The 13,960-nt window shown below is 31.9% G+C and overlaps 1 protein-coding gene across 1 annotated transcript in view; it reads right to left on the bottom strand.

Annotated features, from left to right (window-relative positions):
- Window positions 1–265: 265 nt before the first annotated feature.
- LOC143065354 (uncharacterized) overlaps window positions 266–13,960 on the bottom strand; it is a 35,018-nt gene continuing 21,323 nt past the window's right edge. Inside the window, exons 10-19 of the mRNA XM_076238885.1 lie at window positions 13,519–13,607; window positions 12,141–12,324; window positions 11,126–11,237; window positions 9,167–9,374; window positions 5,836–6,030; window positions 5,261–5,483; window positions 3,743–4,046; window positions 3,114–3,151; window positions 2,402–2,460; window positions 266–1,060 (exon numbers count right to left, since the gene is read on the bottom strand). Coding sequence (XP_076095000.1) covers window positions 431–1,060; window positions 2,402–2,460; window positions 3,114–3,151; window positions 3,743–4,046; window positions 5,261–5,483; window positions 5,836–6,030; window positions 9,167–9,374; window positions 11,126–11,237; window positions 12,141–12,324; window positions 13,519–13,607 — 2,042 coding nt within the window. The 3' untranslated portion in view covers window positions 266–430. The remainder of the gene's footprint in view (window positions 1,061–2,401; window positions 2,461–3,113; window positions 3,152–3,742; window positions 4,047–5,260; window positions 5,484–5,835; window positions 6,031–9,166; window positions 9,375–11,125; window positions 11,238–12,140; window positions 12,325–13,518; window positions 13,608–13,960) is intronic.

A 13,960-nucleotide genomic window follows, 5' to 3' on the forward strand; every position in this document is an offset into this window, starting at 1 on the left:
AATGTCTGTACCAAGGCAGGACTATGACAGTCGTTGTCCATTCCTTTGATGTGTTTTAGCTTTTGATTTTGCCATTTGCCGAGGGTCTTTCTCTTTTGAATATTTCTCAAAGTTCAGTATTTTTTATATCTAACACTTTTTGTACAAGTATTAACATGAGGATGCTGAGATTTACTCACTATGATAGGCTTTCAATTAAGAATATTTCAATGCAGGTAATGTACATTGGGTACATAGATGGATTAATTACTAAGTCACTTAGATCCTGATAGTGTGAACTTTTATTTACATTTATTCACTTTTAACATCAATTGACTTTAGTTTAAACAGAAGTAGGTTATATAATTGAATATAGAAAAAAAGATTTAAAGAAAAATAAGAAAAAATCCTGTAATCACAGTCCATTTTCATTTTACAAATGTCCTTCCTCTCAAGCAGATGTTTCTTCATTCAAACTATCCACTACGAATGAGATTAGGTTCTCGTCCAGACCAGTTGTCTGTTTTACTGCTGGGGCCTCCTGTTTACATACATCTGATGGAAACATGTTGGACTCTACGGACAGCAAAGATGACTCTCTGAAGCAGCCGCCCTCATCAACTATAGGCAGCTCACCCTTATTGCCTATTGAAGCAACAGTTACTGGCCTGGAAACGTTGGGACTATTCAACAGCTCAAGATTGAAGACAGGCTTCTTTTGACCTAATGTATTGGTAACAGGCTCAAGATTGAAGACAGGCTTCTTTTGACCTAATGTACTGGTACCCGGCTCAAGATTGAAGACAGGATTTATTTGACCTAATGTACTGGTACCAGGCTCAAGATTGAAGACAGGCTTCTTTTGACCTAATGTATTGGTAAAAGGCATCTCTTTAATATGTGGTAATGGTTTCCATGGTGTAGCATGACTTGTTTCGCTTGTTAATTTTCCTGGATGCTTCTTCAATTGTCTTGGAGGTGGGACATGACTTTCAAATTGAAATTTATTTTTTGTTTTCATTTGGAAAGACACTGTTTGTCTTTGATACCTTGGTACCTCTGCTTCTGATATAACTGGATCCTGTCAAAAAACAAAATACTAGAATGTCTTCATAATCGCATACAATGTCTGCTGCAAGTTAAAGAGTAATAAATCTTTTTGGAGTGATACATTTACTGAGAATTCAGAAATTATTAGGATATTTATAAGTGAAAGAAATGCAACAGTACCATAATGTAATAACTGTTTCACAGATGATATCCGATATGTTTTTTACATCATAACTACAATCCCCTTCCCTTTCAGGAATGTGACTATTTAACAGGCTTGTAATAACACGAGCAACACAACGAGTGCCACATGTGGAGCTGGGTCTGCTTACCCTTCCTAATCATCCCCCGTTTTTGGTGGGATTCATGTTGCTTATTCTTTAGTTTTCTATGTTGTGTCATGAGTATTATTGTTTGTCTGTTTGTCTTTTTCATTTCTAGCCATGGCTGAGTCAATTTATTTTTCGATTTATGAGTTTGACTGTCCCTCTGGTATCAATTGCCCATCTTTCACAATAATAAAAACTGGCATTCATAATTTCGGCAGTGATGTTCCTTCATAAAATTTTCCAATGGTGTTTTTAAATTACCATTTTTCCAGTTGTTAAGAGTTATCAATAATAAATGCAACTATTAAATTTCTGAACTTATAGGAGTTATTTGTATAGTTTTATGGAAATATTGTGCATCAATTGTGATGGAGGTGTGATAAGGAATATTTTCAACCTACAAAAATGTAGTGTATCAAAACAAGTTGATTTTAGCTTCAAAATAATTTTTAAGCATGTGCAAATTTCAAACTGTAATATTTATATCATATATATTTAAAAATATGAATAATGGTAGAGAAATTTACTTTCAAATGTTCATTTCCTACAAAGAATAAAAAAATATGCAAATTTTAACACATTATTGATTATGAGAAATATTGAGAGAAAGTATGTACAAAAAGAAATATTTAAATTAAAGAAGTTGTTCATACAGACAAACAGTGTTTGGTTATCTTATTGGTACTTGTATGCAATCTGTATTTGTGGTTAAAAAAAAACATGTAGAAAATATCAAAATCTATGTGTTTTATCATGAAATCATAAAGAATGTTTTTTAACATGACATCACAACTACATTTAGTTTGATGGCATATGTTTACAATTTATCATTTTAACATTACCTTAGATTAAAAACAGATTCAAATTAGAAATTCAATATAAGTTCAAATTTCAATTAAAAGCTTGGCAAAATAAGGCCCTAATGGCACCCTGACCTGACCTGAATTATGCAGACTAATAAGCAATGACAAGCTGTCTATAACAGTTAGTTAGGCAATCATACCACATCTCTTTATTTGTTTATGTCAACATATAAAACTGACCTCATTTTCACTAGACAGGTCCTCTTCATCAATGTCTTCATCAAATCGTGCTTTTTCAGCTGAAATTTTAGGGAAACAAAAAGTTAGAGAAAATATAAAATGAAGAAAAGACACTGCTGATGGTTTTATGCTATTGTACTTTTTGTCATGCATTGTCTTCAAATCATTCAAGCAAGCAAACATTGGTCTGATGATTCCTAGAGTAGTGTACTTTTTACTGTATTATCTTATGGGGCCTATATAGAACTTGTAGAAAGTTGTTCTTGAAAATGGAAACATCAAGCTACAATGTTTGTTTTATATGGGTATAGACTGTTAAGAACTGTAACTACAAAAAGATTTAACAAACATTTAACCTCTGTGCTTTAATTACAAAGAAGGTTGTAATTAGGGTAGACCAGGAAGGAGATTTAAGGAACGGTATTACATGCATTAAAGATGTCAAAACTGACTTACAAGTTTTAAAGAATATTACTAAGGTGCAACAAAAGAGAGAAAATAACACATTGAAAATTCCCAACATATCTTTTTTTAAAAACCAATAACTAGATGCATGATATATTTTCTGTCAAACAAATGCATTAGTAGAGGGATGAAAGTTCCCACCCTGCATTTGTTTTAGCAGAGTAGTTATTAGGCTAAATGGTTTCAAGAACAGTTTTGAAGCTGATGGATAACAGATATTATCATAGTCAGTTAATAATATACTTACAGTGACCTCTGTCTGATTTATACACCCATTTGTCAGGTCTACAATAAAATAAAAAACAATTAAAACTTATATCTAGTATAATGTCTTAGTGTAAGTTATTTCAGCATTTGTGTAAGGAACACTTTTGATTCAAAACTTTACAATTTGCATGAGAATACATTTATTTGTTACAACTGAACTTACTATAATAAAACATCTGTTATCTATGTATAAAAATACCATTTGTCTTAACATTAAAATTGGTAATTTTTATTCTTCTCTCAATGAGACTTGCACCCCACAGCAATTTTTGTTGGTAGAGGTGTCATATTTACACAAACTATATATATGAGAAGTTTTATATATATAAATTGCATTTAAACAGAAATGTCAGTCAGTTGAAGGCAACAAAAGAATATCAAAGTTTAAACAGTTATTCTATTCTTATATGTAGAATTTAAAGAAAGTTACAGAAATCAAATAGATATGGACTTTTCTGTATCAATCTGACATTAAGGATCAATTCGACTAACCAAATGCAAAACACCGTTGTAACACAAAATGATATTCTGATTATAAGTGACAATGCTTAAGGTTTGTTCAAATTATGTTTAAATAATTTTTTAAGTAAAATTATCATTTGGCCTTACCTTAGTTTCTTCCTCAGAAAGAAAACCACTATGGCAGCAGAGATGAGGATAACTATGATACAGATTACAATGACGGCTATCATCCACGGCTGTATTCCACAGTCAGGACAGGTACAAATGTGACTACCGATCGTATTGATACAGGTGTAAGATTCTGGACATGGTGATGGAGTCTGTAGACATTCATTTACATCCTCCTCACAATGCTGACCGGTGTAACCTGAGCTACATACACAATCATAATACTGGTCAAAACTCTCAGCTCTGTGTGTATCCTCACAGGGATAGTTACTAGTGTTCTTGGCTAAAAATTAAAAACAGAATAAAATGATTCAGCTAAAATAATAATGTTATTTGGAAAAGGACACTAATTTGATTTGGTCTTCTGTGCTGAAAAAGGCAACACCATAACTTTAGGTGGTTGTCCTTTTTTGCTATTTATCATATTCATTTTTTATTTGCACATTAATCAGGCCGTTAGTTTCTTGTTTGAATAGTTAAACATTTGTCATGGTTGTTCTTTAATAGATTGCTACATGGTTTGGTTTTCACTCATTGTTTAAGGCTGTAAGTTGACTTATAGTTAAAAAATTCTTTGTTGTTTAGTCTCTAATGGAGTTTTCTCATGGGCAATTCCCCTTTACAGAGTCTGGAGGACTACGTATAATCTCATTGTTCGTACACCAAAATGAAAATAACATCACATCAATAGTTGAATTTCTCTTGTTTATCACGTTTTAAACCAATCAAAACGTTTTGGTGTACGCTATTGGAAATATTACCCAGAATGCATTAGATTCTGAATCGAAGAGGTACACCATAACTTCTTATTGTAATATCAACAAGAATGTGTCCTCAGTACACGAATGCCCCACTCGCACTATCATTTTCTATGTTCAGTGGACCGTGAAATTGGGGTAAAATCTCTAAATTGGCATTAAAATTAGAAAGATCATATCATAGGGAACATGTGTACCAAGTTTGAAGTCGATTGGACTTCAACTTCATCAAAAACTACCTCGACCAAAAACTTTAACCTGAAGCGGGACAGACGGACAAACGAACGAACGAACGGACGGACGAACGAACGGACGAACGGACGCACAGACCAGAAAACATAATGCCCCTCTACTATCGTAGGTGGGGCATAAAAATATCTTTCCAGAACTCAATAATTTTTATGCTTCCCTTGCACTTCAGTCAGTGGAATAACGAAAGGTAAATTGAACTAGTAAGAGCTATCATCAGTGAGTAACATGCAAGTCAATATATTATCAAGATAACCCTAACCCTTAGGACATGTAAATTAATAACAAATCCATATGAAAGAAAGTTTGCAGTTACTGAAAGAAAGTGATGGTTGTTGAAGTTATTCTACAGATAATCTGGTAAAGAAGATCAGAAGTAAAGCAAAATAACCATACATTGTCGAATAAGGTCTTTTTTAAAGCATTTCAATTTGTATAATAAATAAAATATTGAATCCATTATCATTTGATGTTTCAAATGTAAACTCACTTTGACAATGGCCATTGTTCTGACAAGGGGACTCCATTATAGCAAACTCTACTGTTAAAATTTCAGATGAAGAATTGTTGTTGTCCATAACATACATCTTCAACCTATCATATCCAAAGTAACCAGAAGGTTGAATATAGGTCACAGTGACATAGATCCAAGACATCTTTGTTTCATTGTAGGGTAAAAGCTGACTGAAGTTTCCACATGGATTTGTATCCATCTAAAAAAAGAAAAGAAATGATATAGTTTTTCAGTCTTCTAATATTTTTGGGGGTTTAATTATACTTTTCTTATTTGAAAATAATGTTTAATGCAAGTATCTATAAATATTTCAGATAACAGATAACCATCACCAGTATGATTATGATAAAATACTATCAATTTAAAACAGTCTCTTTATAAAAAGCTTGCTATTTAGAAACAGAGTAGTGAACGTCCTTTGATAGACTTATCTGGTAAGACAAAATCATTTAGCCTTATGAACATATGGATGTCTTCAGTTGCTATAGAAGAACATTTATATTTTGATGTTATTATTTCAATAATGCAGATATGTATCCATGGTAACTTACCAACGACTGCTCTTGGCATGTATCTATCCTCAGTAATATTGTTTCTTCATTGGTCACTGTTAAGTTTCCATGATTTGGATAAGATATAAACATAGACAGGTTATCTTCTTTCTCCACATCATAACCGCCGATCACTGCTGTAAACTGCTCTGACCAGATGTTCTCATTATAATCCTGCATCTGCTCTAAATACACCTGGAAAACATTGTTTCGGAATAAAATTTAAAGGCTTAATTACCCACAATGTGTGATAGAAAAACAGAAAAGTTTCAGACCATTAAAACCACTAATATTTGATATCAAAAGAATAAACATTACATTGATCATACATGGGAAAAACTGACTTATTGTGTGTGAAATATCATCATTTCATCGTTGATGCTCATTTAGTAATAAAACTTCAAAAATATATCTTCTAATTGAAATAAAAGAAATAATTGTTATTTTGAAACAGATATTAAGCCTAAATATAAATGTCCCATCAGTATGTAGTTAAATTCTTACTTCAACTAAGTTTCAAATAAAGAAACCTTTATTCTTAATGTGGTATACATTTTGTGTAAAATTTTATAGCTAGCAAACTATAAACTGACTGATAAAAAAAGGCTTTATTTGCAAGGAGAATGTATCCCTCTCCAAGTATGTTTTGTATAAAATACAGTGCATTAAGCATATTTGTGTTGAATGAACACTGTATCTAAATCTTGTCTTGACAACCACTTTTGCTGGACAGCATTTTGGATATGTTTTGGGTTTTGAAAATATTATAATTGTTGGCAAAAAGAATTATCATACACTTTCTTGAAACTAGATAATCCCAAAATGACTGTGAACAAGTTTAAAAGACTTTTGAAAAATTAATGCACGACAACAAAATGACACCAAAATGACAACATTGATATTTCTAAAACAGATACTAGATTTATGCACTGTGCACAATGTATGTTATTTTCTAGAAAACTATGGTTAAACACATTAATATCATGAGTATATATTTAATCAAAGAGCTGAAGAGCTCTGAGGGAAAAGACGGCCATTGTTTCAATTTTTAGGGGGTATCTTTTGATAGTCTACAAACAAAGAATGAGCAAAAGAACAGCTAGAACATATAGAAAGGCTGACAATAATGAAACTAATTGTTGTTTATTGTTATTTCATTTCCTTAGTCAAGAATTCATCATAGAGACAATTTGGACCAATGAGATCTACACCTTCTAAATCAAAAGATTTGATTAAAGTTGGGAGTTAATTATCTAAAATTCAATTGAATTTAATAACTACTACAATATATTTTAGAATTTTAATTATGTATAACTGAACGGCAGGCTAAGACCATTCTCAATTTTTTGTGACAGTATTCTCAAGAAAGTGAGGACTGAAAAATCTATTCAGTTTTAATTTTCCATTGATAAAGTTCCCAGTTACAACTCTCATCAGAGGGATACATGTACTTATAAAATCAAATATGATTGATATAATCTGTGTGAAGTTTGTTTCCAGATCCCACATTTGGATATATCTGTAAAATTCATGAATAAATAGCTTTAAACTACAAAAAGCAATATTTAAAAAAAAAATGAAAAAAAAATGACCACTACAATAATTTATATGTTGGTACGCAAAATTATTTTTTAATTGATGACTACTTATCATATATATACTTAACATGACATTTTTAGTGTTCATATACATTAACTTTCATTTTAGTGGGTAATTACTCATCAATTGAGGTGCTCCTTAATTGGAGAAAGATTCTAAAAACATCACTTTACAGAAAGAATGAAAACTGCAGTTGCTCTCCCCAATCTCAATAGGTATAAACTACCAAAAGCAACATTTTTTTTTTTTTTTTTTAACCATTTCAATAATAATGTCGGTACACATTTTTTTCTATATAGAAGACTACTTATCATATACTAAATGTCACATTTTAAATGTTCAGAAACATTTACTTTGATTTTAGCGTAAAATTACTCATCAATTGAGGTGCTCCTGAATTGGAGGAAGATTCTAAAAACAGAACTTTACAGAAACAATGCAAACTGCCGTTTCTCTCCCCAATCTCATGTATCCCCATTGACATTGTTTACCGCGAAAGTTGACCTACATATTATCTGATTATAGTCTCAGATTAAAGCATTGCATGTTGGTGTGTGAATCATCTACACTACAGCAAACATCATTAGGTTTATATTTAACAAATATGGATTTTAAATTAGTATACAAATACTGTGAATGATTTTTATAATGAATAAAGGATATCCCTGTGTAGTGTGGCATTCCAACAATGACGTCACTAGGTTAGATATATTTAGAATATTTCGTAATACTGATTTTTCCGGACTGTAAAAGAAACGTATATAGTGTAAGGGAAAGCTCAATATACGATAATTTCATGAGAAACAGAAGGGAAATGTGTAAAAAATGTATTTAAAGTCAATCTGTTCTCCTTGTCATCAATTTTAGTATGACATTTTGAGGGGTTTCCAAACTATCAAAACAAAATGATTGACGTGAGGGAATGATACTCTGGCCAACCCCATTAGGGAATTGACGGCTTGAAGCCATCTTTCCCCAAAAATGATAAATTTCTTGAAATGCTCATATTGTTATTGATGTTTTATTTTAAATTGTTTAACATCTCACAGCGATATACTTCTAAAGCCTTTATTTATTCACCCCTTATTTTATTGATTTTGTATTAACATTGTATCATAGATTTATTCACTCAGTGTATGTTCACTTGTGTTAATATGTTTTTTTAAATTAAATTAAGCCATTTTAATTGATATTTTATAGTGTTTCTTTCTATGGTCAGATGTTACACTATTGTTTCAGATAAGGGTGAAGGTTGGTACCTACTAAAATGTTTAAACCCACTGCATTTGTTTGCACCTGTTCTAAGTCACGAATCTGATGTTCAGTAGTTGTTGATGTGATTCATAAGTGTTTCTCACTTCTTGTTTTTCATATAGATTTAATGGATGTTTTTTTCAGTTTGAATGGTTTTACGCTATTTTTCTTGCACTTTATAGCTTACTATTTGGTTTGAGCCACGGCTGTGTTGAAGACCTATAATGGTTTATTTTAACAAATTGTGACTTGGGTGGAGAGTTGTCTCATTGGCACTCATACAACCTCTTCTTATATCTATCATATGTAGGATTTATGGAATATTGTGCCCAATGCACCATGTTTTGTGTATATCAAAACTAATGATAAAAATGTCAAAATTAGATAACTATTATGCCAATCACATTTTTGATTGCATGAATGCAATCTCTATCACCTCCTTCTAATTATGTCTTTATCCACAAGTTGTAATACTTACAATAACAGGTTCAGATGGGTCTTGGTGTAACATTGATTGTCCATACTGAGTAATGAATATCTCTGGGTGGTCATTTTGACTGGTAATTGTGACGGTCAGTGTTACAGGTAGACTAGCCACAGGTATGTTTGGGTCTGTTTGATTCTCTGATAAGATGATTTTTATTATCTCTGTTCCTGAACAATCAACACATGGTGTATATAACAATCTGAAATAAAAAGAAGACATCATCAGTAAAACTTTTTGCATGTAGTTACTATGATATGATGTATGATGGCTTGTTTTGAGGCTGAGACATTTATACAGATGTGGTTAAATCATTGAGGTGAGAAGTGAAGTTAAATTGGGAAACCCTGAAAAGTCCATGTGATGCTACTTCAGCAATTTTCCTACAGATAAATTCTCAGGAGCTCAGTTCTTTACAAACACTAATTAATAAATCATATTTTTTAAACTTTATTGTACAGTCTTCGGCTCATTAAAAAAGAACAAATGTTTAAGCTCATGCAATTAGTAACAAGCATGTGTTCATATTACACTTATGCCCCTCTTGCAATATCAATTTCTTTTTTTAGTGGACAGTGAAAATGAGTTCAAAACTCTAATTTGGCATTAAAATTAGAAAGATCATATCATAGGGAACATGTGTTCTAAGTTTCAATTTAATTGAACTTCAATTTCATCAAAAACTACCATGACCAAAAACTTTCACCTGAAGCTGGACAGTAAGAGGAACAAACCAACAGACAAATGGACTAACGCACAGACTGAAAAACATAATGCCCGTAGGCGTTGTATAATGTCAATTTTTTTTTTTTTTTTTTAATTCTATTTCCAGTCTAGTTCCTTCGTTTGAGGTGCATTAGACATATTAACCTGAATGTTAAATTAATAATTACTGAACAAGCAAAGGAGGTTTTAGTACATATGAAACTTATGTATAACCCCATCGTGTTTTGTGCCTTTAGCAAGTCAGGCTACATGATTGTACATGTTTATATTCTAGGATAAGTCAGGTTTGGATGTGATCCTTTTAATGTATCATTTATTCAATCTATGAATATAGAATACAGTGATAAAATTTCTCTTTTGTTACCAGATTTATAATATGGAGAGGGGAAGTAATATATGACTTTACATTGTTTCAAGTTAACAGGAGGCTCAGGTGTCTTCCTCCATCTTGGATTTTGAAGAAGCAGATAACTTTGGTCTAGACATTTGATGAAATGAGCAAATTTTGAGAGCTGTATGTAATTTATGTAAAAGACTTTTCATATACATATAGAAAATTGTGTGTTTTATCATAATTACAGCTGTAATTTCTCAAAAACATCTTGTTTGAGTTTGATTAGATTTTGTTCAACTTTGCCAAATAAGGGGAGATAACTCAGATAAAGTAATTTCGATATAACTTTTTAAAATGATTAGAAATGTTAATTCATTGTAGTTATGTGACTAATAGAATATTTTCGTTATAATTTGTTAATGGGTCAAAATGACATTTCACTCATTTTCACCATTTTCCCGCCAAAACTTTGATGTGATCCTTGGGTTTTAAGGCAATATATTTTTTTTCCTTATTGGTGACCTATGTTTTTTATTTGCTCATTCTTTGAAGCTATATTTCAGCTTTTTATATTACAGTTTTGGACCAAGTGTCATAAAACATTTTTTTTTATTTTCCGATAAAAATATGTCAACACCTCTTTTTTCCTTATCATTTCATTGAAAAAAAGTCCATTTTACATACCTGTTTAAAAGAAAATTTTGAGCTTAAATGGTCAATGACCCCCTATTTTTTTCGACCAATTTGATTCACTTTCTGTAAAGAATAAAATAACAAAAAATATGGCACTGATAGAAACCTCGAATAGGCCCGAGCCACCTTAATTCAACAACACAGACAATACTTTAACCTCAATATAAAGATATGTATTTGTGATATATAAAATATCTTACAGTCCATTTGTATGGAGTATGGGTTCTCCCATTATATATGTTGTATTGTCCAGGTAAAATATAATGGAATCTCCTTCATCATCAACAGCCTCTAATAAATACTGTAGGGTACCTAAAACATAAAAAGTTCATCATCAACAGCTTCTAATAAATTCTGTAGTGTACCTAAAACATAAACAGTTGATATGGAATAAAATGTTGTACCTAACCTTGTAACAAATTTTCAATAAAAGCATTACAATCTTGCAATAACATGATTAAGAGGATGTTACAGAAATGGCCATAGTTTACTAATCTTCGAACTTTGAAAAAATTATAATGGATATACTTGATGTAAAATAGAACATGACTAAACATTGTAGTCTCTATATGAATGGTTCAAGTTGCCCACTGAAGGGGTTCACACATTTTTACTAAGAATTGAGTAGAATATTATTTGTCTCATTTGTTTCCTTTGACTAGTTGACACCAAAATCAATAAGCTTTATTTCCCTTCCCATTATCTCCAATCCAGAGGCAGATTAAGGGGGGGAGGGCCCTTTTTGGGAAAAAAATTTGTTGCTTATATAGGGAATCACTGAAACGTGACTGGAGCCGGCCCCCTCTTAGGCAGTCAGTGGGCCCACACTTATGAAAATTTCTAGATCCGCCAGTGCGGCATCTGTGTACCTTTCATTCTGATAAATCAAGCAATGGAAACTAATAGAAAAGAAAATATATGGGTATGCATCCATGTCACAAAATTAGTACATGCACAGTAAAATACACATAAAAACTGTTTTTCAAATCAAGTTCTCAGCAAGGCCTTCAACACGGAAACTCAGGCTACAAACCACAAACTATTTCCAATTCTAAGAAATAGTGACCTTGACTTTTGTCCTAACAATCATAAGGCTTCTTTATTTCCTATCTCTTTATGTGTATTATTTAGATATTTATTTACCTTCATCCTCCGTAATAGTTACAGTATCAGGACTGACCAATCTAGGAGGTGTATTGTACACTAGATATTTACCTTCATCCTCAGCCATAGTTACAGTATCAGGACTGACCAATCTTGGAGGTGTATTGTACACTGAGGTTGTTACTACAGACATTGAGAACTGGGATTCTGATGACAAGTAGTTGGGATCTGTGGTAGATCTCTTCCTCCGACCATCATCATTTTTGTTCCTATTAGAACTACTAGTACTGCAAACCTAAATAGAGAATGTGATTAATCAGATACCTTTAAGAATGATCTTTAATAATCTCAAGAACATGTACAGATTTTGTGCTTACTGTACATTCATAAGTGTATTAAAGATAGAAATGACAGTAAACCGGATTCTTTAACATTTATTTGTGTTCTGACATTTATCAATATTACAAGGACCAAAACTCCTAATAGGTAAAATTTATGATTATCAATATCAAACTTGACTTCCATGTTGTCAACAATGACAACATATAAACTAGATAGAAAATTACCCTCTAGCAGGACAAACTGTGTGCCCTTAATGCATAAAGTAAGAAAAAATTTGTTGTCAGTAACAACATATTAAAATTTTAAAAGGTTTGGTTGAACAGTTCATGAGTAAATGCGCGGACACAACATTTTTTAAACTTTCAAGAACCGTAACTCCTGAACGGTAAAAGTCAAAATCGTCATTATTGAACTTGACCTCCATTTTGTTGTCAGTAACAACATATTAAAATTTTAAAAGGTTTGGTTGACTGGTTTATGAGTAAATGCATGTACACGACATTTTTTAAACTTTCAAGAACCGTTACTCCTGAACGGAAAAAGTAAAAATCGTCATTATTGAACTTGACCTCCGTTATGTTGTCAGTAACAACATATTAAAATTTTAAAAGGTTTGGTTGAACGGTTCATGAGTAAATGCACGGACACAACATTTTTTAAACTTTCAAGAACCGTAACTCCTGAACGGTAAAAGTTAAAATCGTCATTATTGAACTTGACCTCCATTTTGTTGTCAGTAACAACATATTAAAATTTTAAAAGGTTTGGTTGAACGCTTCATTAGTAAATGCACGGACAACATTTGGTTGCTGCCCGCCCGCCTGCCCGCTGTACATCCCCAAATCAATAACCGTCATTTTTGACAAAAATCTGGTTTAAAATACAACCTCACAAGGCTAGTAATATTTGTACTGACAAATTTTGTTCCATTTACCATATTTGTTATTTGGTGCATATTAATTGAAAATGTCCTGTTCTACCCACCCTAACTGTTGCTGATCTATTTTCTTTGTGATATTCTTTTCTACTAACCATAGCTATAACTATCCTATTGGTAAGTATAATTTCACTGATCATAACTGTAACTGTAACTGTTATCCTAAATGTTATCAGTACAATTAGAATTTGGTAACTATGTAACACTTACCATAACTGTTACTGTTCCATTTGTATTGGTAACCTCTGTTCCATCTTGGTCACCACAGGTTTTACTGGACAATTCCCACTGCTGCAGTTCTGAATTAAATAAAAAAATAATATCAATGTTCAAAAGGGAGTAAGTAACATATATTGTAAAGTCTACTATTTTTTATTAATTCCAATTTACTGTTTTCATTCAAATCAAATAAGGTCTAAACTAAAGTTACCAGCCCATCCAGTGAGTTAATACCTGTTTTTTTTTTTCATTATAAGTAACTGAATCTTTACCAAGATTCCAGTGAGTTAACACCTGTGCTTTGTCTCTATCAGTAACTGAATCTTTACCTGGATTCCAGTAAGTCAACACCAGTGCTTTGTTTCTATCAATAACTGAATCTTTACCTGGATTCCAGTGAGCTAACACCTGTGTTTTTTTTCTATCAGTAACT

Source organism: Mytilus galloprovincialis, chromosome 2 (assembly GCF_965363235.1).
Source record: "Mytilus galloprovincialis chromosome 2, xbMytGall1.hap1.1, whole genome shotgun sequence".
Lineage (NCBI taxonomy): Eukaryota > Metazoa > Mollusca > Bivalvia > Mytilida > Mytilidae > Mytilus > Mytilus galloprovincialis.